The following is a 27,059-nucleotide window of genomic DNA, read 5'->3' as shown; positions in this document are numbered from 1 at the left end:
ACTTAGAGGTTGTACATGGTGATATGCTGCTGTACTTTTATTAGGCAGAGATTTCTAGTTTCTGTCCCTGCTATATCCCAAATGTAACTCTGGTGTGAACCATACTGACCTATTGACAGTTCATGATAAGCCTCAGCAACTTTGCCCATGTTCCTTTCTTGACCTGGCCACTTGATTTGCTCTAGAAAGCACCTTCTGATGCTCTCTCTTTTTTTTTAAAATGTTTTTATTGATTTCAGAGAGAGGAGGGGAGAAGGAGAGATAGAACCATCCATGATGAGAGACAATCATCATTTGGCTGTCTCCTGCACGCTCCCTACTGGGGATTGAGCCTGCAACCTGGGCATGTGCCCTGACCTGGAATTGAACTATGATCTTCTGGTTCATGGGTCAACACTCAACCACTGAGCCACACCGGCTGGGCACCTTCTGATGCTCTTCGGCCTCTTCTCTGTTCCTCTCCGACCTCCTTGTGCATGCCTCTGCTCTGGCACTCACCCTTCTGTAGTAAACTTACTGACTTTCTTACTTGCCCATTTCACTGTGGGCTCTTGGAGAGCAATAACTGCCTTAATCATTACTGAGTCCTCAGTATCTAGAGCAGCCGTGGGCAAACTACGGCCCGCGGGCCGGATCCGGCCCGTTCGGCTGTTCTATCCGGCCCGCGGAGCCGAAAGAGTGGAGGGTTCTCCTGCTCTCCCCTCCGCTCCTTCACCAGCAGCAGTGTTAACATGGCAACGTCGGGAAACACGGCCGCAGCTCCTTCTTCTGAGTGGGTGGATTTATATCAGTCTTCCAGAGGCTCCTTGTAATGCCCGCGGACTTTTATGCTTCACTTAATGAAGCCACTTTTCCAAACATCCGGAGGCTGGCACAGAAGATACTGGTGCTGTTTGGGTCAACCTATGTTTGTGAGCAGACATTTAGCGTCATGAACATCAACAAAGCCCCTCACAGATCCAGCTTAACTGACGAACACCTCAGATCTATCCCGAGAATAGCCACAACAAAACTAACTCCAGACTTTGATGCATTAGCTAAAAATGGAGACCAACAACACTGTTCCCACTGAAGTTGATGTTTTAAAGACCAAAAACCTTTCAACCCAGTCTACATTGCCATCTACATCTACGTTCCGGGCATAATTTGGAAGTTGCACTAAAGAAAATGTTTAATTTACTGTTTACACATTTTGTTCTTTTCTATTTGTTTTAGTTTTAAATTATTTTATTATATTTAAGTTTAATTTGAAAGGCTTTTGTACCTTTCCTTTGTTAGGCAATTTTATTTTGCCTTTGCCATCTTCAATATAAGGTATGTTATTGTGCTATGATTCCTCCATTTTTTGAAGTTTCAAATTATAATAATTAGTGTTTACATTCTTTTTGTTAAAATGTTTGAAATGAATAAAACTATTGAAATAATAAAAAAAAAGACCATACCCTTTTCTGTAATGATGTTTACTTTGAATTTATATTAGTTCACACAAACACTCCATCCATGCTTTTGTTCCGGCCCTCCGGTCCAGTTTAAGAACCCATTGTGGCCCTCGAGTCAAAAAGTTTGCCCACCTCTGATCTAGAGCTATGTCAACAGACAGAAGACTCAGTAACTAAGCCAATGTCCACCGTCTATTTCAGACAGAACTTATTCTTTCCAAACTCTTGGTTGTTCTGGTCTTACTGCTTTAATCTTATAGTATTCTGAAAATGTTTTGCTGTCACAAAAATTTAGTTTAAGTTATAGTTTGACGAGTTTTGGGAGGTTCAGGTAGGATTGACTAAAAACATCGCAGGTCAATATTGCCTCTGTTCTCTTAAATATTTTCAGAGAAGGAGAGTTCGTTAGTTGGTTCACCATTTTAATCACTTTTTCAGAAGCCCAGTTTTCTCTGCACAGTCGTTTGTGAAATGGCTCATTCTGTGTCAGTGTAAACCCAAGCTAGATAGGCCTTTATCCGCTTTGCAAACATATCTTGACTCCTCACAGTGCCAACTCTGAAGGAAGATGCCAAGAGCATACCTTGCTCACACAATATGTCCTTTAAGCATACTTAGGGCTTCATTGGAGAATCTGTGCAATATGAAGTGGAAAGGTGACTGTTGAAGGAACTGCTGGTCCCTTGGGCAGGTGGCAGGAGAAGTAATGAAGACAAGGGATTCATATGTTCTTGTATGTGCCCTGATCAGGGATTGAACCTGCAACCTCATTCCATTGTTCCAAGTCTGGATGCATACCTTTTACATGTTTCTTAAAGGAGCTTTGCTGTCTCTATACCCCTAAGAATCAAATCATACTCAAAGCAGCCACTGTCACAAAGAATTTGTCTCCAATTAGAGCCCTTGTGTGGTGCTTTTTTTGGTTTCGGTCCTTTCACATTCCATTTTTCTTTATGCCCACTCCGTTATGCTATGCTTAGGTTAGTTGGTCCATCCTCTTTTCACCTGTCTCTTCAAAGTAAATGTGTCTCAAATTACCTTCCTTTTTCAACTCTTTGCACCCCATTAGTCCCTCTGAATAGTTATCAGTTGCTTCTTTACTCAGTTTTAATGTGGAGGTTCTCCTACCTTTATTACTTCTTGCATATTTTCTTTTATTTCCTCTTTAACTCTCTGCCATTCTCTGTATTTTTAAAAAATATTTTTTTACTTTAAGAGAAAAAGAAAGAGAGAGAGAGAGAGAAAGAGAGAGAGAGAGAGAGAGAGAGAGAGCGAGAGAGAGAGAGAGAGAGAGTTTTGTTGTTCCACGTATTTATGTATTCACTGGTTGATTCTTATATGTGCCCTGACCAGGAATTGAGCCCGCAACCTTAGAGTATTGGGACAATTCTCTAACCAACTGAGCTACCCGGCTTGGGCCCATTCTCTGTATTTTAATCCTGTGATTGAGCCATAATAATTTCTATTGTCCCATTTGTTAATTCACTTTATTCCATTTTTAGACTCATTAAATTTGGTGCCCAATTGACATGATGATAAGGAGTAAGTTAGAACACACAAGGTTGCAGCTTGAAGAAGCTGCATGCATTTAAACACATGAGTTAATTACTTTAGATATTAGGTTATCCAGATTTTAGTATTTTGTTTGTTTGTTTTGTTAATCTTCAACCAAGGATATTTTTCCCATTGATGTTTTTAGAGGAAGTAAAAGGAAGGGAGGGAGGAAGAGAGGGAGAGAGAAACACTGATGTGAGACACATTGATTAGTTGCCTCCCACACCTGCCCGGACCGGCTGGGACCAAATCTGCACCCCATGTACATGCTCTTGACCTGCAATTGAGCCTGTGACCCTTCGGAGCATGGGCCGACACTCTCACCACCGAGTACACTGGTCAGGGCAGATTTTAGTTTTCTTGTTCACTGCTGTATTCACCAAGCCTGGCACAGCACCAGACACAAAGTGTGTCTTATTCATGTTTGTTGAATGAGTAGAAGAGTGTTGGGCTAATATGGAATGCATTCTGGATCTTTTAACACTGAAAAGTAATTAGATTCGGGTTCAAAATGATTTTTAACCTTATATACGGCATGTCCACTCTTTAAAAAAATGCTCTAAATATTTTTTAAAAATTAGTAAATACATTTAAAAATTAAACTGGAGTCATTAGGAAGCTCAGTCTTTAAGGGTTGGAAATGAGAAGACATTCACTGTTTTAAATACACGAGGTCATTTAAAACTAGTACCGGTCTGTCCTTTCGTGAGTGATGTGCGGCAATGCTGACTGCACGGCCTCCGCGTGCGGCGCCCCGCCCACAGTCACGCTTCTGGCGTGAGCCTGGGTCACTTACCCACTAACAACTCCCTGATTTGGAGCCAGTTACCCCTCCTCCCTGCCTCCACGCCCTCATCCTTTGGTCTGTGAATCAGGCATCACAATTTAGCAGACTGCGTAGAATTGTTTTGAGGAGCAAACAAATTAGGACTAATAAAGTGCTCGGAACGGAACCAGGCACCTGACAAGCACTTGTTAAGTTAAAACAGACTGTGAAATGCATCTAATAATATTACCCACCTCAGATAACGCCTGTGAAAGTAAATGAGATAGTTGTAAAACTCCTAACACAGTGCCATGGTATCTGGTGAAAGCTCAATCAATATTTATTATTTATTCAATGAAGATGTATTAAGATATTATAGCCAACTACAAAGGTTTTAAAAATAAACACACATAGCGCGGCCGGCGTGGCTCAGTGGTTGAGCATTGACCTATGCACCAAGTCATGGTTCGATTCCCGGTCAGGGCACGTGCCAGGGTTGCGGGCTTGATCCCCAGTGGAGGGTGCAGGAGGCAGCCAATTGATGATTCTCTCTCATCATTGATGTTTCTACCTCTCTCTCCGTCTCCCTTCCTCTCCGAAATCAATAAAATATATATATATATATTAAAAATAAGCACACATAAGACAAGAGAACAGCTGAGTGCTCTGTGACATGAACTGAAAGGAAACCCAGACAGCAGAGAAGAGGAGTGGGAAAGACGGGTCCCTGGTGGAGGCAGCCTCTGGCCCGAGGCGGGGTGGGGAGAGGAGAGGGAGAGACTGGCTGGGGTGAGTGGGAAAGGCCCAGAGAGCCCGCCCTGGGGCTGGAGCGGCCAGGCTGGCGGCAGGGTGCGCACTCCGTGGAGCGCCAGGCAGCGCGGTTTCCAGGGCGCCTGGGCTCTTCCACCTGGGCTGCCTGGTGGGATGGCCTCGGGTCCGCCGGGCACATGCTTTCCTGGGCCTGTGTGCTGAGGACCTCTTTTGCTTCTGCTTGATGCCCTTTGGCCCAAGACTTTACTACTCAGCTTTCATAACACTTTCTTAAAATTGCATTTCTCCTATAGAACGGCTGTGCCCCACTGAAAGGTTTTCCTGAAAGGAAATGTGGCTCTAGAGCGTGAGCCCTCCTGTGTGCCCTGCTTCCTCTCTCCTGTTTTCTTTGGAATAGAGTAAGCTGTCATTTAACAAATGACAGTGATAATGGGCCCGATTCTGTCAGTGAACTAAGGTCACTAAAATACTGACAGTATATGCATTCTTCTTGAGTTGCCATGCTTAATACAAAAGATGCCTCTCAAGTCTCTAAAGAATGTAGTTTATTTTCAGACTTTGAAACTCAGTCTGAATTTCCAAGGATTTAGTACATTATAGACTAGTTTTCAGGCTTTTCCAGTTTGTGATCTCAGCGTTTTTCCATTTCAGCTTTGGTTACCAGTGAGTCAAGGATTATCACTTTGGTTACCTGTAATCTTTACTTAGAGGTTTGTAAAAAGAAAAAATGATAAAAGAATTGGTATATCTGAAGATATCTACATGCATGAATATTAGTGTGATAGTCACAGAGTGTATTTCATTGGCTGTTGAATTTACTGCCTCACATAGGAAACTTACATATAAAACTTTGCAAATACTATCTGCACATAAGAGATTATCTTCAGAAAATTAAGACATTCCTTTCCAAAGAGCTGTAATAGTTTGAAAGAGTAAAGAAAGGGGAAGGGAGATAAAATAGACAACTTAGTATAGTTGAGCTCAATAAATCCTAATTGTAGCATATTAGAATAATATTTAGAAAATAGTTTATATAAGAATTTCTATAAGACTCTTTACATATTTTTCTTTTGGACCCCAGAAGATCAAAGAAAGCTGGGAGGAAGTTACCTTTATTGGATTTAGAGTTGTTTGGCATTTGACAACTCATTGACTAATTTTTATATAAATGATGTGGGTCAGAGGTAGCATTTACTAAGTCATGACAGTGTGCCAGCTGAGTCATATTAATTCATTTAAACCTCACCACATGCCTGTGTGGTCAGTATTATTCCAATTTTATAAATAAGGAAATGGAGGCTCAGAGATTAAAGAGCGAGTTGCCCAAATCCTCTGACCCATGAGGGCAATGTTAGGACTCAAACCTCCCTCATACCTCATAATCTTTCTATTTGTAGCAATTGCCTTGGGACATTCTCTTGCCTTGTTCATCTTCTAGTCCCAGAATGCTCTTGAGCTTTCACAATTGCTCAACTCTAATTCTTTAACTTACATCCAAAGTATGGAAACGGAACTTAAGTCAAATTTACTTCCTTCAAAGAATCACCCAACATCTTACATTAACATTTCATGAAGAGCATTTTGTGATTGAGAAAGTTGGGGGGAATACAGAACTTGAAACCATAGTTTACCTCATTTCTTTAGTACAGAACTTCTTTGGGTGCTTAACATACTGGTGTGAACACTGAATCTCTACAGGGAAGACATCATTTATAGGTAGGTTTCACAAGCTATTTTTTCATTCATCTTTTTATTTTGGTAAAATAACTCAAGGGATTCGTTTTATATGAAACTGCACGTCTTACAAATGAGGCTAAAGATATTCCAAAGCGCCCTGACCAGGTTGGCTCAGTGGATAGAGTGTTGGCCTGCGGACTAAAGGGTCCCAGGCTTGATTCCAGTCAAGGGCATGTACCTTGGTTGAGGGCACATCCCCAGTGGGGGTGGAGGGGGGTGGGGGCGTTCAGGAAGCAGCTGATTGATGTTTCTCTCTCATCGATGTTTCTAACTCTCTATCCCTCTCCCTTCCTCTTTGTAAAAAAATCAATAAAATATATTTTTAAAAAAGATATTCCAAAGCTTCCTTTAGCTTTAAGAATTCTATGTTATGGTCCCTTTTCCCCCCACCAAGTTTAGGCATTTGTTCTATCAGGTGAACTTGCTAAAGGTTTCTGGAAACCATGCATTCATTCATTCTTTCATTCATTCATTCATTCATTCATTCATTCATTCATTCATGAAACATTTATTGATTACCAAGCACTATGCCAGGTTTTGAGGATAAAAAAACAAATAAGATGCAAATAAGACAAAGCTACACTATCTGCCTTCAGGATGAGGACATGATATTATGATGCACAGATAATAAGAGAATATAACCATAGAAGACATCACAATATAGTAAGAGGGCAATAGGAATATGCGAAGATAGTAAAGACATATGAACTGATGATTACACAACTCAGCATGAGAGAATCGAAACATTCATAAATAATAGACTCATGGGGGACCTGCCTCCTCTTTGAGGAGACACATAAGGCTTTCTGGAGGGTGAACACCCAATCTGGGACTTAGGGATGGGTAGGTATGAGGTGAAGGGAAGAAAGGAACAGAAAAAGCACAGTAGGCTGACGTGGCATAACGTGTGTGCACACAGCATGCAGTGGTCTCCAGGAGTGCTCAGCGGTCTCCGAAAGTTTGGCACTTGCTAGAATATAAAGTTTAAGGTGAGTTGTAGGAGTAGTCAGGGGCAGTTGTTGAGGGCCTTTGCTGTCAGATGCTTGAACTTGGTCCTGTGATGAAGAGCCAATGGAACACTTGAAAAGGGAAGTGACATGTTCCCAGCTGCATTTTACACAGCTGTGCAGAAAATAGATACAAAGAGAGAAAAGAGAGCTCAGGGGCCCGGTTAGGACAGAGCTGAAGATGTTGAGAGGATAGATAATGGGCCTGAACCAAGAGAAGAATAGTAGGAAAGCAGAGGAAAGGATGGATTTGAGAAATATTTAGTAATTAGCAGGTTTAACCTGCTCAACTTGGTGATTGATTAGAGGATTAGGGTGAAAGCAAGGTCACTATGCCACAATCCTTTCTGTGCTTTAAATTCAAATGGAGGCTTTGAATAGAAGACTCACATTTAAGAACCACTTCATATTGCCAATTCTTCAATTTAGGTTGTTGTGGTATTGCAAATAAATGGCAAATTTATTTTTAATATAAATGTTATTATTAATCAGAATTATAAATAAGTTTATTTTAAATTTATTTAACCACAGAATTATGAGGCAAACAATAGATGGTGTTTATACTTACTGATTTAAGTCTAGTTGCTTTAAAATATATTTTTTGTTGAAGAACAATGAACAAACGACCATTAGTTTAGATTTTATTTACCAGTATTATAAAATATCATTTAAAATATTATTCTTTTTACTGAATCATTAGAATTGGTATAAGTGAATTTAAAAGGTTATAAATCCACTCTGAACTTCATCTATGCCAAGTGTTCAAGGCTCCGCTATCCCTCAAGCCAAGGAACTAATCCTCACAACACTTTCCTGCTGTCAAGGTGAACTGAAATCTTTTCTGAGTGGCTCTTAGCACTTCTGTCTGAGGCCCTGTTTACAGCAGATGCCATCGGGGGAGCAATGTGGTCCGCACAGGACCTGGCTCGCACAGCCCTCATGGAAGCTGATATAAGTGTGAACCGGAGCCCCGTTCCTCGCAGCTCTAGCAGCAGGTGGTTCTAGCTGTACTGGCCGGGCGCGGTGGCAGCGTTAAGGGAAGAAGGGGACAGTGAGGAGGAGTAACACAAGGAAAGCGTCTCTTACCAGGTCCTTGTTGTATTTTGCGGTTGTTTTTAAACCAGGTGATCTGAGGCTCAGGGAGGCCGTGGGCATGACAGTCTAGAGTAGTGGAGCTGCTGGCAGCCACTGTGTGATCGCTGAGGTTTCGCAGGAGGTATGGTGCTTCCTGATCTAGTGAATAAAGAAAGAGAATTATTACTCATCAGCTTTGTTTTTTATTGTACATGCACCTCAACATTTGAAATATGTAAACAGCAAAACTTGACTATAAAGTTTCATTCCTATTTGTTCCCTAAATTTCTCCTCTACGATTAACCTACTGCTTCCTCTTTAGTAAGTTGGTACCCTACATTGGAATTCATTAGGACACAGAGTAAAATCATGAACTAAATTCTTTTATTTTAAATTTTAATATCAAGGATATTTTTCTTTCTTTACCTTTTTTTTTGTTTTGAGAGAAACATTTCTAAAACCTAAGGAGTTTTGCATAATATTTTTGGAACTAGAAAGGAAAAACATGATCCTGGATATAGGTTTGTAATGACTTTTTACGTAGATGTATAGCATGGTGGTGATGAGTTACTATAATTTTGTATGTGCTTCCATCACTGTGTTCATGAGGGCATGTCTGTGTTACTCAGCTGTCAGTAACCTGAGTTGCAAGGCAGCAGACCAAACAGGAGAATTTCTTGAACTTTGAAAGCTTTATTGATCTTTTCTTGACTCCGTTCCCTTCCCAAATGCAAGCCACCAAAGGATCCATTCAAGAGGCAGAGGTACAGACTTGTGGTTTTTGCACTATATAATAGTACAATAATGTATTTTATATTATTTTCTCTTAAAACATACAAATATGATACAATACAATTTATTTTAATAAAATGCCAACCAATATAGTACAACAAAATGAACTTAATACATTAGGATGCAATACATTACAACATTAAAATCCCACATAGGAACAGCAGTACCCCCAAGGCCCCAATGAGTACAGTGTCTATTTAATAAAGTAGTCAGTCCTGCTGATGTGTATACATTCTAGTTAGGTGGGTGCTCAAGCTTTTACGGTAAAACAATAAAGACAACTCCTAATGTCTTTCCCACCCTCCCAAGTCATCCATTTGCCCCCTTGTAGCAATTTCTGGAACAGAAATCAAAAGAGTTTTGGCATAACTTACACATTCTGCGTCACTGGTTTCAATTATGAGCTTTCTCTGAACATTTCTGATTTCCTCATCTTATTGTACTAACACTGTGAATGCAGCTTAGGAGTGATTACAAGCTACAAGAGATGACACATTGCCATGGCTTTGGTTCCATGTCCCTGCAGGGTTCTGCCGAGTCCCCAAACCTTTCTCTTATTCCTGCAGGGAAACTCTCAGGATTAGCATTCATTGAAGCAATTTAGAGATCTCAGGTTAAAAAGTGTATTATCATACAACTTTTAAACATGTTGATATAGTATAACATGGTAGGGTAACTATGTTAGAAGAAACAGATTTCTCATTAAATTTTGATTTCCATAGCTTATCATTAGTCTTTTCTCATCCTACACAAAATGAAATCTGAAGTCAAATAAGAATGCTGAAGGAAATGCTCTGATCTTTAAATGCTTCGAACATTGTGTGGAATGAACTATAGCAATGATCCTTTTGCCTGTTTCTGTGTGTCTTTCCTCATCTATCTTGCCCCCAAGCAGAGCCATTTGAATATTTCTGGGTCTGGATTCTGTGCAATCTGTCAAATTGCTTTTACTGGTGGAAAATGCAGCCATCTATCAAAATCTTTAATTTTGGTAACATGCTTGATCATTACAATGTTTACAGTTTTACATGGGAAAGACCCTAGACATGCCAGCGAAACTCGGAAGAGAATAAAGAATAGTATCATTTACTATGTAGTGTCTTTTACAGTGGCAAGCCAACTTTGACATATCTTATTAAAACTCAGACCCAGTTCACTGAGTTACTCTTTTAATAGGCTCTCTGAGCACATCTGCTATTTCCCACGTGCTGAAAATGCTAAAATAACCTATCATTGCCCACGGGCCTTATTATAAGAAGAAAGCCTGAATATAGGGCCTCCAGCACCCAGATAATTTTCATAGCTAAAAACGGTAACATCATTAGCACAGGCAGAACTGTGCTTTCCTGGCAGGTGTATTGGAAAGCAATGCTTATGTAGACGAGAACATTTGCTTTTAACAAAAAACGTCGTGAAGACCTCCCAAGGGCTCTATCTGTCCTACACAAACTTCAGACAAGAGAAACAGCAGAAAGGCTGCAGAATAAACATAGGACTTTCAATTAAGTACAAACTTTACATAAACATGCCTGAAACATACAGCATTATGATTTTTTTCTTTGTACCCATTTCTGAAAAAACATTCTCTTATGAGAAAATTCTCTTTTTTTGCTAGTTTCTAAATAATCAATCAATCAAGGAATCATTTTTATCTATTCCCACTTTATGCTTTATAGTAATCTCTTTTGACATTTTAAGTAAAAAAAGTACATCAAACCCATATTGTTAAACCTAAGTTATTTGATGGCTATAGGTAGCTGCTTTCCAAAAGTTAACTGGAGCTGATCCCTTCAAACTGAGAAAATCAGAAAGAACACAATATTTCTGCTGGTTACCAATAGCCAAAGAGAGCTCCCATCAGGCTCTTCTCTTACTTTTCGGTGTTACTGACACTTTTTGGTGTCACCAGGCCGGATGAATAGTGTCTGTTCTCCATTGGAATGGGGACCGAGGAACCAGCCTCACGCCCTCCACTCCATCACACTCATTCTCCACACTGGCTCTTTTCTTTTCCTTTTTCCTGTTATCCTCCCCTTACTCCGCACTCAAAAGAGTAACTCATTTTTTTAAATGTTTTTTTTTTCTTTTGAAACTCTCTGTAAGGATTAATTACACAGTGAACAATTACAGCATCCTTAAAATCACCTCGTGGAAGTGCTTAAAATCATCTTCTGTGAATATAAAGACCCTTCCCTTCTCCATGAAAATTGCAATTTTAAGGGAAAGGAAATGATACATTCTGCATGTCCAATTCATCACGCTTCCAGAAGCACTCCCCCAACCATTCCATTTGCTTTTTGAGCTTTCCTAGAAATGGAGGCTCCCAAGCTCTGGGGTCCTAACGCATTGTTTCCTGAAGGAACACACTGACTTATAATGAACAAAGACGCCAGGCACAAGAGCCATAGGTAAAAGATACAATTGATTATTCTTTCCTTTGGGCTGACAACTTCCAGGTTACTAATTGTTTTCAGAGCATTCGGGGCTCCATAAAACTGGCATTCTGGGGAAATGGTATTGTTTACTCTTTCACACTTTGACAAAAGCAATTCCCACGTGAAAGACAAGTTTAGCCGTGGGACAGAGCCTGTTACCTAAAGTAGGAAACAGTCGAGAGAGTTCCCAAGCCTGAAACATTGTCATATTGTCAGCTCTTGTTGCCTGCCCAGCCGCTGTGTTCTCAGCCATGGCTATTTCGGTCAGTATGATTTATTTTCCAATAGTTCATGCAAGTCACATATAATGATCAATCATAAATGGAAACAACAGAACAGTACACATTAAACTGGAGGGGGAAAAAGTCACTTCCCCCTCAAATGCAAGCTTGAAACAAGAGATATAATTTGTCTTGATTTAAAAATGTTTATTTTTCAATGATTCTGAATTCTGCTTCTGTAGTTGTGCTATTTCTTAATCCCCATAAAAATCCTATTAACATAGGAATATGGGGAAGTAGACTTTTTTTAGTGGGCACATTTTTAGATTTACATTTAGAAGAATGCCTTAATCTTAAACTTCTGGTCACAATGGCCTTTATTTGTTTAATAATTGATTGTGGTACACCCTTGAATGCCACTAATTAAACAGGACAAAGTTCTTTAAAAGACTAACCAGGGGACAAAAATATTTAAACCAAAGGCATGATCCTCTTTCTTTCAGGATAGCTGTTTAGTCCACTCAGGAGCAGTGAGGAGGGAACTGGCCACTGGTCTGGAAAGCTACCCAGAATTGCATAAGACCAGAGTGGGCTTGATTTGGGTGGATTTTCCTGATTCATCCTGTGATAAACCTTTAACACCTCTGAATTATACCAACACTTGCACCCATGGGACCCATTTTAGAGCTCCAGTTTAAGATTAATGTGCTTAATGTAAAAAAAAAAAAAGCATTTTCAAATAAATAAGCATTATAATGTGCTATCCAGGTGCTATTTACAAATGAAAAACAGACGAATTAATACAAAATAGAACCAGGCAGAGGTCCGACAGAGTCTCAAATTCAACTGTACTCATTCTGAGCTGGAAAATTAACTTAAACATGTCCATCTTTGGCAGAAACCAGCATCTGTTTAAATTATTCAGTTTGTGCAGCTTTGAAACTTAAAAATAAAAAGAGGTTGGCATCAAAGTGGAAGGAAAGGGTCAGCTTCCAGTTGAGTGTTTATCAGGCAGGAGACAGCAAAGAGCAAATGCACAGAGTGTGCCTGCCGGGATCCTCCAAATCCAAACGCGCACCAGGTCACCAGGTGGGTCCCAGAGAGACCCTCAGCCTGATGGGGAGCCTTCGTGGGCCTGGGGTTCATTATTACTCCCATCATCTCCAAACTCATTTTGGGAGGAGCATCTCCTCTGGGCCAGAAAGTTAGCAACAGTGACAATAAATCAAGATGATATGAGACAACTGTTACTTTTGAATGAGTCCTTTAATGTTTTACATTACTTTGTGTGGTACAATCATTCCTTGTGCTTTTAAATTTGGAGATCCGAGAGAAAACAGCCTTTTTGTTGCAGTGCTCACCTCTAATTGTAACTTCTTTCTTCTGAAGGACGTCTTCCCCTGTGTATATGTTCCTGGCTCTGCAGGCATAGGTGCCTGAGTCTTCCAGGGAAGCGTTCTTGATGAGAAGGTGAAGCGTGATGGAATGCTCCTTCGTGACGGTCATTTTTTGCCTCCTAATCCTGTGGTGCATGCTTCGGTTATTAGCTGTCCGTAGCTTAATCCAAGTGATGTCTCTGTATAAGAACTTGCTAACTGTGCAAGACAGTTTCAGGTCCTCTCCTTCTGTAGGCATTTTTTCCAAGTTAACGTGGAACCCATTTGGTACATCTATAAAATAAGAATAAAGAACTTTGGTTCATAGAAAAACAAGTGTCAAACGGAGGCAATATCTTGTCATGAGATATGCAAAGATCTGCTGAATTATTCCTGCAGAGATTCTTTCAGCATCGGCATTAAAAGAACGACTATTTATCTGTTTATTTTAGGGGACTTGCTCAAACATAGCAGGTGGAAACCAACTAAGTTCATGCCATCAGAAGCAGGAAATGCCAAACAGGACAGTATGATAGGACATTTTTTTTTTATTTGCCTCAAGCTGCTCTTAAAAATTGAATTTTTTTGTACAACTTGGGATGATAACTACATTTCCCATTTCTTTATCATGGACAGAACTATTGGTAAATGGACAAAATAGTAAAGCGATAATAGCAATTTGTACTAAAATTCAAAGATGCTTTTATCATCAATCTTATCCAAAATAAGTGGTGAGACTAGGAAGTCCCAGGTACATGTTAAGAGATCCAGTCCTGCCAGTCAACACCGCTGCAGTCCTCACGTATCCAGTAAAAGAGCGACTGACTTCCCAAGCTTCCTGCACTGGGTCGCTAGCATCCTCCCCAGCTGCTGTCCCACTATGGTGCCTGCTCTTTGCTGGCCCAGTGGGCAGAGCGTGCAGAGAAGGCCAACTGACTTGCTCAGGTTCCCTACTGGTGGTTGTTCCACCCAGCCACAAAAGAGAAAAGATGTCTTCTGAAAACGTGGACAACTAATCGGGAAGAGTTGCTGGATTCCAATATGGGGGCGGTCGTGGGAGGGAAAATCACTTAAAAATATCAAAAGCTTATTAAACATTTTCTGAAAGTGACTGTCATTAAAAGCCATTTTCTCCACTGTCCACTCCCAGCGAGCCTTCATCTCCACCTCTAAGTGCCCCTGGCAACCCCTCCTGAGCGTCCTCCTGCGCACTCCTTCCCTGGACCATCATTTAGCTTCTGCCCTGAGAGCTCCTACTCTCATTCTGGACCGTTTCACCAGAGGATTCCAAAAGTCATTGGCTACTGGCCCTGAACGGATCTGCTCTCAAAACCCTTGCATCGCCTGTTACTAGTGGCGTATCTGTATTTGAGCAAAGAATTTGGGCCAACATTTTACAAAGTACTTTGAAGATGAAAAGCACTATGTTATGCTATTATTATTATTATTATCCTTTGGACACAAAGCTATAAAGAAACCTTTAAACCTTAAAGGGACAATAGTCCAAAATTAGATATCATATCAACTCTTTCCTAAATCTCACTTTGCTTGTTTTTCTGATTTTTCTGGGCTTTGGCTTTATTATAAAGTGTCGCGTCTGAAGAAATGCCAAAGTATTCATTTGAAACCTGGGAGCGGGGTAACAGTGGCTGATGAAGCTGTCAGTAGTTGGGAAGAGAGGAGACCAGTGGAGGTTTTCCTGCTTTAAAAATGAAAACCTAGGGATGTGCCAGAAGATGCAGAAGCAGCTGACAATCATTTTTAAGATAACAATAAGATGTCAGAAATAGCCCCTGTAGCTTAGCGTCATTTTATATTTGGGACATTTTCCAAGCATAAGGATTAAAACAGCAGCCATCAACTCTTACACACACACACACACACACACACACACACACACACACTAGAACAGAAGTATTGTGTACTGGTTGCAATCAAAGCATTTATTTAAAGACCACAGACTCCATTTATGAGGTCTCATCTGGTATTAGAACCTAAGTGGGCCCAAGTCACACCATTGAGAGCAAGTAGAGTTTCTATTTACTTCAGTGATTTGAAACTTCCTGTGGAAATTAGCTCACAGGTTTCCTGATGGAAGATTTTGTTTATCTTTGCCAAGCACCACCAGGAATCTCAAAATAAAATGCATTTAGTGACATTGGGAAGCCAGGGAGATAAGGCAGTGCTGTTCCTGTTTCACACTCGGTAATTGCTAACACACCCATAGTCATGCTGAGTGCCAGCAAACACACACACACACACACACACACACACACACACACACACACACAGGAAAAGAAAAGAACCAAGTAGGTTTTGAGGCCCATTTCCCACATGGGGGGCACTGTCACTGGAGCTAATTTGGTGGATGCTATCAGACAGCCTCTTAGAAATGATTACCTATTTCTCAGCATCACCCATTTGGTATTCTCTTTTAAATCCATAGAAAATAATAAATAAAATGTCCTAAAATGAGTTAATGAATCCAGAGGGATTTTTCTCCTTAATTCATGTTGATTTTCTTTTTTTTTTTTGCCTGAGTACAAAAACAACCCCAACAAAGAATTGCCTTCTAACTCTCAGAGTGAAAACAAGAAATCTTCCCCTTGTACTGTATCCGTTGAAGATTCAGTACAAGCACCATCAGCACCAACTAATGCTCATCTATCTAACATGTTTCACACCATGGCAGCTTATGAGGTGTCAAGGAGAAGAATCAATGCTTACTCAGGAGAGAGGAGAGACATTCAACCTAGGGTTAGGTGAGTCATCTATTCTCAAAGGGGGTAGACATTCAGACTTGGTTGGTCAAGCACATGAATTGAGTCCATGAGACTAGCATAGAAATGAAAAGGATGAAAGGTGCCTCATTTGTCAGGGTGGGGTAAAGAAGGCTTCTCTTCTAATGGAGAATAGCAATAACATTCTCTAAAAAGACAGTGAGTGGTTACTAGAAAGTTTTGCTTCTTCAAGTAGCTACCGTGTACACATAATGGCACAGTACAGTGTCGAAGCAGTGGAGGGTTCTAGTGGCCACAGGTAACTACTTTTCATCAGTTTGGAAGGCAATTGTAAGTTATTATTGTACTTTAAGGGGCAACATGATGGAAATGAGGCTCAATAAAGATCCAAATCCAGATCCAGATTTAAAGCAGTTAAATTTCAGCCAGATCGCTTAAAGCATCACCTGCTCCAGGACCAAGAAGAAACACCGATAACAGACACGTGAGGTGCAACGTACCGAACAGTACTCAGTCTCATCTCTTGTGAGAGTAAGTCTCGTGACAAAAATTTGAGTAAGAAAAAGATAATAATGTTTTAAAATAATGCGTGTAAGCAAATGAATCTGTTATCACCAATCTTATCACCAACTAGAACTTTTCAGGACTGGTAGACAAGAATTCAGAGAAATTATATTCCAGGAAATGGAGGCTTGATTGGCTGGCTTTGTGCTCAGTTTTAAGATTAAGGCTCCTGAATTCCTAGAGGAAACATGGCGAGAGCTTCTAGTAGGTACATTTGAATTAAATTCTCATTGCTCTTTTCTGTGGACAAGCCTTGAGATCTAGGAAAGGCCTCAACCCCTCCATGGTTATTAATTGTATAAAGTGGTGGGAGGTGAGAGGGAATTTCTGAATTCAGCTGATTAGCTTGATGGGCACCTCTCCGCGTGGATATATGCTGCGGCAAGAAGAACTCAGAGGGACGGATAGGCGAGGTGTTGGTGCTGCAGTTCATGCTGGGCACCAGTGAGCCTTTCCGGGGGCTGAACGATATGGAAATGAGCATGCCCTTCCCCTCCACTCCGTGAACATGTGCTTCCAGTGCAGCCTTCAGACTCAGCAAGAGGGCTCCCTGTCCTGGCCTTTGGATGCTCTGTCTGGCTGTCCCTCTTCACAATGTAAAGAGTCTGTGAGCCACGTGGGCATGCCCACTCAGAGTCTATGCTAACCCCACTTCTAGATCTTTCTTGGGGTCTCTGGGAATCCCAGAATTCCCTGTAACGGTGATCCCAAGTCTGTTTCCAGGTCTCAGTCTTTCCTCTTCGCCAGGTCTGTCCTTCTGATGTCAGACCACCTGTCACTGGGCACACTGCTAGGTCCAAGGAAGACTGTTCACAAGGGGTGTGGACAGAATGTGGATGCCCAGGGCGAGATTATCTTCTCTCTACCTGTTCAGATGTGACTCCCCCTCAGTGCCCCCTCAAATCCAGGGGCATTTCGCATCCTGCTTTCATCTCAGAGGCTTCCAGCCACACTGTGCAGTACAGAACCCATGGACACATGTGGCTATTGAGCGTTTACAACATGGCTAGTGTGACTGAAGAATTCCATTCAAGTCTTTATTTCAATTAATTTAAAAACGGAAGTAGTATAATATTTAAAATGTCAATGACATCTTGAAATGATACTATTTTGGGTATATTGGGTTAAGTAAAATTAATTTCACTTTTTTCTTTTTGCTTTTAAAAATCTGGATACTAGAAAATTTTAAATTACATATGTGGCTTACATTATATTTCAATTGGACAGCATTGGCTTACCATTGGTCAATTTGTCCATCACATTACTTCTGCACAAACCTTTGGATACTAGGATATATACACTTCAACATTTCTTCTTTGTTCCTGGGTGTTAAAATGTCTTTCTAGAAAGACAGGGCTTCACTGCTATCTCTGCAAGTGCCCGCTGCAGAGTCGAGCGGTACTATCTACCAGCAGGTGCTGTTAAACTTGTACAAACGTATTGACTGTTCAGAACAGAACAGGAGTTGCTCAGTCTTTTGTCCTCTAAATCACACATACAGTGGCTATGGATTCGGGTAACTTGTTTCCAGCCAAATATATAGGACAATACAAACCTTGGAATTTAATTAGTCCAAATCATCTGAGATTGCATCTGTGTGAAATTGCTATTTGAATCCTTGAAAGAAAGGGTTTTCCTACTTGGAATGGATGCACAGATGATTTCCCTTCCACTTCTCGAATCTGAGAGGACCGAGCCAGTCTAGAGCGGCTCTGCTGTGTGCCTCCCCACATCTCCAAAGCCATTTCCTCATCTGGGAGATGCAGGACTAGAATGCAAGGCTAGAAGCAGGGCTTTAGAAGCAGGGCTAGAATGCAGGGCTAGAAGCAGGGCTTTAGAAGCAGGGCTAGAATGCAGGGCTAGAAGCAGGGCTAGAATGCAGGGCTAGAATGCAGGACTAGAATGCAGGGCTAGAATGCAGGGCTAGAAGCAGGGCTTTAGAAGCAGGGCTAGAATGCAGGGCTAGAAGCAGGGCTAGAATGCAGGGCTAGAATGCAGGGCTAGAAGCAGGGCTAGAATGCAGGGCTAGAATGCAGGGCTAGAAGCAGGGCTAGAAGCAGGGCTAGAATGCAGGGCTAGAATGCAGGGCTAGAAGCAGGGCTAGAATGCAGGGCTAGAATGCCCCTGAATCTCGCCCAGCTCCGCTGCTCTGTGACAGCCTCTCAGGGTGTCTCCACGGCAGCTTCTCAGAGGGTTGGTTGACTCGCCAGAGGCTCCCTGTGAGCTGATAGCCCACTCGGTCTAGTGAAACCAGACCTATTCTTTCTTTCTGGAGAGCTCTAGGCAACTCCTGCCGCCTGCCTCATGCAGTGCGAAGTTTCCAGAGTTGGCAAACTGCCCAGGCTTCCTCAGAAATTCAGGAGTGTGGAGCCAGGCAATTGTTTTTATACTTTGAGCTACTTACTTCCTTCCTGTACCCATGGAGGGACATAGGGAGTGCCCTTTGCGTACCTTGGAAGTTTTAAGATTTGCAGGACGGTCCTATTTAAGGCTAAAAATTCTTAAATGCGACCGTGAAAGAGTACATTACTTATTGTCAACAAAGCTCAGCTTCAGATTTCTATAGGAGAGTCTCATTTTCCAAAAAGTTAAAATTAAGTTGTGAAACAATTAGCTTTCTGGTTTTAAAAAATGTTATCATATGTATTATAATTTGTTTCCTTGATTATTCTTTTTTTAAATCCTCACCCAGGAATATATGTTTATTGATGAGAGAGAGAGAGAGAGAGACAGACAGACATTAATTGGTTGTTTCTCATATGCCCCAACTGGGAATCAAATCCCCAACCTTTTGGAGCACAGGATGATGCTCTTGTCCCGTGGTCGGCAAACTGCGGCTCGCGAGCCACATGCGGCTCTTTGGCCCCTTGAGTGAGGCTCTTCCTAAGCCTTAGGAGTACCCTAATTAAGTTAGTAACAATGTACTTACCTATATAGTTTAAGTTTAAAAAATTTGGCTCTCAAAAGAAATTTCAGTCGTTGTACTGTTGATATTTGGCTCTGTTGACTAATGAGTTTGCCTACCACTGCTCTAGTCTAACCAGCGGAGCCACCCTGCCAGGGCTCTTTGATTATTCTTGAACAACCACTGTGTGCCAGATTCTGTGCCAGGTACTGAAGGAATTAAAAAATGAACATGACAAGATCCCAAATTCACAATCCAGCCTGGGAGCCGGACATCCACAAATGGCTCTAAAAGAGAATGCAGGGAAACTATTCTTTAGAAGATTCAATGATGGCACTGTTCCGAAGAGCAAGGATGAAATTGTTCAAAGTTTAACAATTCTATGGAGTGTTTTCTTTAAACAAAAATCACTCTATCTCTGAGCGCACTAAAAGCAAACAAGGCTTGAAGAGAGACAGGTCACCAGGCTGTTTTTGTGAGTATAAGGTGTGTGGCTTACCTGTGATATAAAAGTTTATGTTTCTTTCCACAGTCCCTACTTTATTGGAAGCCATGCAGCTGTAGATTCCAGAAATTCTAGAGTCAGCCACCACCAAGGAGCTAGCGGTCTACAAAAGAAAAGGAAATTTCAGCTAGTGATAGGACAAAGGACCATTTGAACATCCATCAGCTACTTCTGAGGGTTGAAACGATTCAGCTATTTCATTCATTCAACAAAGGTAGTCATTGCACAAGTAGTGGTTACCAGAAGGCTCTCCCCTTTCCGAGCCCCAGCAAGAATGGAAAAAATAACAGGAAAGCAGGTCCTCAGGAGACCGGGGGCTATGACATCCGACTCGGACGAGGGTTTCAGGCTTATTTATCTCATGCTGCTGGCGCAACAATTACAGACCTGAGGCTGAGATGCGGGACTGCACGTCCTACTCTCTGAGGTGGTCAGCCCATGTGAATGCGAGCACCAGGTGAGGCGGAGGCCTTCCTTGGTTGGGCTGACCTGAGCTAGTGGCTGCTGCTTGGGAACAGGAGCCTCAGCAAGGACAGAAGAGAATGGCTGGCGGAACCATTGCTTTCATGTGCTCACCCTGCGGTCCCGATGGTGCCGGGGGGTGGGGGGGGTGGGGAGGCAGGAAAGCCTGCTAAGATTATTGTGTGTGTTTGTAAATTACTTAACTTCTCAGCCTGTCAGTTCCTTATCTAGGAAATGAAGATATAGGTTACAAATTAACACACTATAGTTTCACTAGACTTTAGTGCTGCTATTTGACAAATTAGTCCCTAAAAAGGCAACAGGAGTCAAATGTGTATGAATTTGAAAGCACGTTACAAACTGTGATATTTCAAAAGTACTGAAACACACATTTATACAGCTTAAAGGCTTGCATTGCTATCTTCTTTTAAAGATAAAAATTAGTTACATGAAAAAAAATTATTTAGTTTTAAAATCCAACCCAACCTTGCAGAAAAGTCATATATACCATATAGGGAAAACAAAAGAGCAAGTTTTTCATATTTAAAATTATTTTGAAAGTGTTGATCTAATTACTTATAAATTATTGCAGCCTATCTCCTAAGACACAGATGACTGGGTTTGAAATGACAGAGGCTGTCCTGAAGCTTCCAGGCTAAGGGAGTGTCCTAGCTGAAGGATAGTGGCTGAGTGACCTACAGGCTAAAGTAATATGTAGGCTGAAATGTGACCGTGGGCTTCCTAAAGTGGTGAATACAAAACATCTTAACATTTTTCTGAGTTTCTAAGTAATGCGCTAGGCAGTTTACAGGTTCTCATATCCTATTCAATAAGGTATTTCTGTCTTTATTCTACAAATCAGGAAGACTAAGAATATACTCCTCATGGTTTAGTGAAGTTCATTGCTCCAAATTCTCTGTAATTTCACTATGGTATAGTGAGGATTGCAGAAATGATTCATCTTCTGTTTGTTGCATCTGTTTAACTGCACACACCATATATCCTCTGTGTACTGAAATGATTGGAAATGAAAGTATCTACAATATGTGGCATTTTGCATTCAATTAAGCAGACATTTACTGGGCATTGCTCAGGTGTTTTAAGGGAGACAGAGGTGAATATGACACAATCCCTATTCTTAACCTTGAAGGATATTCTTAACCTTAAGTTGATAGAGAAGAATGTCCCTACTTGGAGATCAAATACCTATTACTCTCCCCTGCAGAGGAGCACTCACACGAAGACAGATAAACAGTGAAGAAGATGAAAGGGAGCTCAGGTGTCTCCGTATTTTGATTATTAATCTTTAAGATTAATAAGAGGTGGGAAATAAAGGAATTCTGGGTAGACATTTCCTTTGGCTTCTGGCGCCCACCATTTAAAAGTCATGGGAGGAAAGGAGAGAAGCTTGTGAGGTGCCCTCTTTTGCAGAAGCGGCAGCTGAGGTTATAGACTCCATGACTCACTCAAACATACACAGCAGCACAGACAGACCTGGGCAGAACTATGTCCAGGTTTGTCTGACACCAGTGCCTATGCTCAATCTTTATACCAAACTGCTTCTCGCCTAAAAGTCTTTAAATGTAATAGCACAGATTTATTGCTAGAGTTCTATTTTTTGAATTGGGTTTTTCCTCAGGAATACATCCTTTGGTCAGCAGAGATAACCCATATCAGCTAAATGCCTCTATGTACAAGAAAGACCAGTTTCTTTCTTAGTATTTTACATAAGCTGCAAGCTAGTTTTCAATACAGTGTTACAGAGTTTGAAAATATGATTGAGGAGTGAAAAAAATTAAAAATAAGATGAAACTTGTATCCTATGATCAACTTTATTAAAAACTATCTGATTTCTAGATAGTTCTCTTTTTTTCCAGAGAATATAAATTAAAACATATTTTGCATAAAAAACAAAATCTGCCCTGACCGGTTTGGCTCAGTGGATAGAGTGTCAGCCTGCAGACTGAAGGGTCCCGGGTTCGATTCTGATCAAGGGCATGTACCTTGGTTGCGGGCACATCCCCAGTAGGGAGTGTGCAGGAGGCAGCTGATCGATGTTTCTCTCTCATCAATGTTTCTAACTCTCTATCCCTCTCCCTTCCTCGCTGTAAAAAATCAATAAAATATATTAAAAGATAAAAAAAAACAACAACAAAATCTATCTTTAGCTAAAGTATAAACTTTATAGGGTCAGGAAAAAGAGCTCGAGTGTGAGCTGTAGGTGAGTATACACTGTCTGGACAGAGGAAGGTACATCTCAATGCAGGACTCTTCTGAGTTAAAGGGACAGATACATCCTCTGGTGCTCATACTACTGTTCCAAAGGGAAAAGATAAAAATAGCATAACAGTTGGTATACCAAATATCAACTTAATACTTTAAAAGACAAAGTGCCAAGAATTTGAGTTGTGAAATGTGTTTGAAATTATAATCATTTATTTTATAAGGTATGTCAAAAGAAATTCTCCAAAATTTATGCTCGTATTATTTCTGTAATTAGTTTTCATTTGCCACAATATTGTTTTTTTGTTTTTTTTGTTTTTTTTTGTTTTTTTTTTTTTTGGTTCTGAACCCAGACTTTGGGGGTGCCTCTACTTGCCTTGCCATGGCCTCGAGAATTTAGACACTAGAAACAGACTCTTAAAGGCCATTCTCTGGTTCCTTTGTATGACTCAGGAATGCTGATAAAAACTGTCGTCAGGTACTGTAAGTTTGGAAGTTATTCATATTCCTTCCTTCCCTTTCGCTAAGTATTAGTCACCACTACAATGAGGTTTGAGCCTCACGGAATGGGATGGATGGGATGATGTGTAATTCAGCCTAATCTCCAGCATTCATTTACAAAAAATCTATATATGGAACAGTGATTTTAATCTCGGAATGTTTCTAATATAGTTTCCTTTTAAGTGTCTCAGAGAGAAATAAAAGTAGACATGGAGAGAGGTCATGGAAGAATCTAAATTTAACCTAGGGCGGCACATCTGAGCCAAGTGATGGGAGAACAGAACGTGAGAATTAGGAAAAACGGGGGAGTGTGTGGGAAATGCAACACAAGCTGTCATCCTGTTTTAGGCTCTCGGGCTCTGTCATGGGTTTGTCTCATACCATGGACGCATTTCTCATTCTCACCTTAAAACAATTTCAGTGGAAATGTTGCTAAAATGTTGTAAGGTTGTCACAGTTCTCCAGCCTCCCAGAACTAATGCTGTGGTATTTCCTGAGTGTGTTTTTTCTAACACAGGGTTCCTTCTACTTCCTACTCCATATCTACAGACCCAATCAATAGCCTGGCTGCCCCATTTAAACAATATGAAATGCCGCGTTTGCTATTAGTAACTCCATTGATGACTCACTTCTCACAAATCTAGGCCAAAACTTGCCAGTAAGGAACCGAATTTTATTGTCCCCTGCACCCTTACTTGAATTACATGAAAAAAGCAAAACAAAACAAAGAAAAATAATTCAAGTCCCTGAAATCGAACAGGTGCTCCAGCAGGCCCTCCATGCACCGACCTGTGGGTGTGCTGCTGGGCATGCCGCGCTATGACCACAGGGGAGAGTGCACATGGTCTAAGGTGGGACTTTACTTTTGTAAAATATACAGAAAATAAAAGTTTCATTTGTAAAGAGAAGACCAGTGCAAATCATTCTGAAATAGCAAAACTCCCCTTTGTCATCATTATATGTAAGATCATTTTTCATACACAAAAGATATATTAATACATGCTAAAAGTAAAAGTAGTAAATTCTTTTAAATTTAAAACATTAAATTAATCATTTACTTAAAGACTGTGTTGCAGTTGCAGCTACTAATAGGATATCATGTATATAAATATACCTATATATCTCAGACTTTGTTTAGAAAGTATTCTTTTTCATTGCAAATAACTGTTGAACAAATAGTCTTTATTATGTATGATCACAGTCAATTTTGGAAGTGCATAAGGTCTATATAATCATCACCTTCATAACAACAGGCAAATTAGGTAGGGCAAATACTTCTAGCTCCATTTTTGGGGGGAGAGAACACAGGTTCAGAGAGGTGAACTGGCTTGCATGTCGTTGTACAGGATAGGAAGTGGCCGGAGCTGGGTCCCAGGGCTCCTGACTGCATATGGGATGGCACAAGTGCCAACTGGGTCTGGAAATCTATATTTAAAACCTTTGCATCACTACAAAATTACATGTAAATCAGGGAAGTTCCTTTTTCTAACCCCGGTTTTGTTACTCGACTCCCACCGTTTCTCACAGGTATTCTCTCTGGAGTCAGGTCGCTACTTCATGGTGCAGGCTGCTTGGAGGCCTCACCTAGCTTTCTCATTTTCCATTTTCTTTCCTACTGAGAATTTTTGAGGATAGGATACCAAAATAGGACTAGAAGTTACCACATAAATTAAGTTTCTGAGATCTGCTTTAATATCCAGCAGTTATGGTCAGGAAAAGGCAAATTGAATTGACACAATCAATGGCATCTGGAAAACTTCTATTACTTTGTGACAACTAACTTGGTTTCTATCCTGAGGCAATTTCTTTCTTTCTTTTTTTTTTTTTTATGTAGTCACAAATTTAACTTTCAAGTTTACAGAATTTCCCCTTTCCTAAGTATTTCAGTAAACGGCTCTCTCATCAATAGTTACACACCAGGAATATTTTAAACTACTGTTCATTTGTATTAGAGAAAAAAATTTTAAACCACCTACAACTGCTGCTAGTTATAAAAACGTTTCCTAAAGCCTTGACAAATGATTGCTGATAGTATCATGCCAGCCGTCACCATTTGAACTGATTTCTGTATGGGCTTAAATTGGCAGAGGCCTGGGTTTGGGAACAGGAAGACTTTGGTTTGAGCTTTGCATTTGCTACTTTAAGCCGTGTGGCTTTGAATTAATCATCTTATCACCCCAGTTTTTCTTATCTTTAAAATGGAGATAACCACTTCGGTCAGCCTAAGAGTGACACTGACATTAGCATATGTCAAAAAGTTTCACACAATGAGTTCAGATGTTACTTGTTATTGTCAAATCCTACACAGAAAATGATGCCATCTACTTTGTCACCTTCAAGTGCAAAGAATACAGCCGAATAAATAGATAAGTAGGCATAATCACACTCCAGCAGATGGCATTCATAGTAACAGACTACTCCAAATCAAGACATGCAAGTAGAAATAGACATTTCAGCAAGGGGTTATTTGATAATTTTATTTTTTACTTTTAAAATTATCACTACCCCATGCCTGTAATCACAGTTTTTTTATGTGTATTTTTCACTAATTCAATCAAAAAAAAAAAAAAAGCCACCAGATCTGAGATCCACTGATATTTGCATGGTTTACAAGGTGTCAGCTCTGCTAAGGCTCAGTGGAGGTTCGGGGAGTAGAGAATGAATAGTACAGGAGTGGCAGAAAAGACGCCTGCTAGACCCTGATGAGATCAGATGTTTTTTTGTGGGAGGAAAGGTTGAAGTCTCTCTTTTTTTTAATAAGATATAATTGACATCCAATATTATATAAGTTTCGAGGTACAACATAATGATTCAATATTTGTATATATTACAAATGGTCACCATAAAAACTCTAGTTAACGCCCTAACCAGTTTGGCTCAGCAGGTAGAGCATCGGCCTGCAGACTCAAGGGTCCCAGGTTCGATTCAGGTCAAGGGCATGTACCTTGGTTGTGGGCACATCTCCAGTGGGGAGTGTGCAGGAGGCAGCTGATCAATGTTTCTCTCTCATCGATGTTTCTAACTCTCTATCCCTCTCCCTTCCTCTCTGTAAAAAATCAATAAAATATATTTTAAAAAACACAAAAAAGCTCCTCTAGTTAACACCTGTCACCATATATAGTTACGATTTTTTCTTGCGATGAGACTTTTAAAATCTTCTCTCTTAGCAACGTTCACACGTGCAATACAGTATTACTACTATAGTCACCATTCTGCACATTACGTCCCCATGACTTATTTATTTTTAACTGGAAGTTTGTACCTTTTGACCTTCTTCACCCATCCCCATCCCCATCCTCTGCCTCTGGTAATGACCAATCTGTTCTCTGTATCTATGAGTTTGTTTGTTTGCTTTAGATTCCACATAAAGTGAGATATTTGACTTTCTCTGATTTATTTCAGCATAATGTCCTCAACATCCGTCCATGTTGTCACAAATGGCAAGATTTCATTTGTTATTATGGCTAAAAAATATTCTGTTGTGTATACACACCGTATTTTCTTTATTCACTCATCCATTAACGAACACTTAGGTTGAACACAATCTTGGCGATTGTGTGTAATGCTGTAATGAACATAGAGGTGTGTATATCTTATTGAGTTAGTATTTTCATTTTCTTCAGATATACACCCAAAAGTGGGATTGCTGGATCACATGGTAGTTCTATTTTTAATTGTTTGAGGACCCTCCATGCTCTTTTCCATAGCCGCTACACCAACTTACATTCCCACCAACAGTGCATGAGGGTTCCCTTTCCTCCACATCCTCACAACATTGCTATCTCTTGTCTTTTTGATGATAGCCATTCTAACAGGTATGAGTAGTATCTCATTCTGGTTTTGATTTGCGTCCCTTAAGTCAGAGAATCTTGAGATTCTGTGTGTTTTGTATACCCCAGTGTTAGTCAGGCTTTGCCTTTGCAAAGACAGAAGGGAAAACAAGATATTTTGTGAAATGGGAACATTCCATATCAGCTTTTGCTTAT

At 40.5% G+C, this 27,059-nt stretch overlaps 1 protein-coding gene across 1 annotated transcript in view; it reads right to left on the bottom strand.

Annotated features, from left to right (window-relative positions):
* FLT1 (fms related receptor tyrosine kinase 1) overlaps positions 1-27,059 on the bottom strand; it is a 197,052-nt gene that overhangs the window by 78,124 nt on the left and 91,869 nt on the right. The window contains exons 12-14 of the mRNA XM_081083615.1: positions 19,882-19,990; positions 13,158-13,466; positions 8,361-8,507 (exon numbers count right to left, since the gene is read on the bottom strand). Of these exons, the coding sequence (XP_080939741.1) occupies positions 8,361-8,507; positions 13,158-13,466; positions 19,882-19,990 (565 nt within the window). The remainder of the gene's footprint in view (positions 1-8,360; positions 8,508-13,157; positions 13,467-19,881; positions 19,991-27,059) is intronic.

The sequence above is a fragment of the Myotis nattereri genome (assembly GCF_964212035.1).
Source record: "Myotis nattereri genome assembly, chromosome: 2".
Taxonomy (NCBI): Eukaryota; Metazoa; Chordata; class Mammalia; order Chiroptera; family Vespertilionidae; genus Myotis; species Myotis nattereri.
The sequence above is the reverse complement of the archived record's forward strand: the minus strand, read 5'-3'. Positions and strand labels throughout refer to the sequence as shown.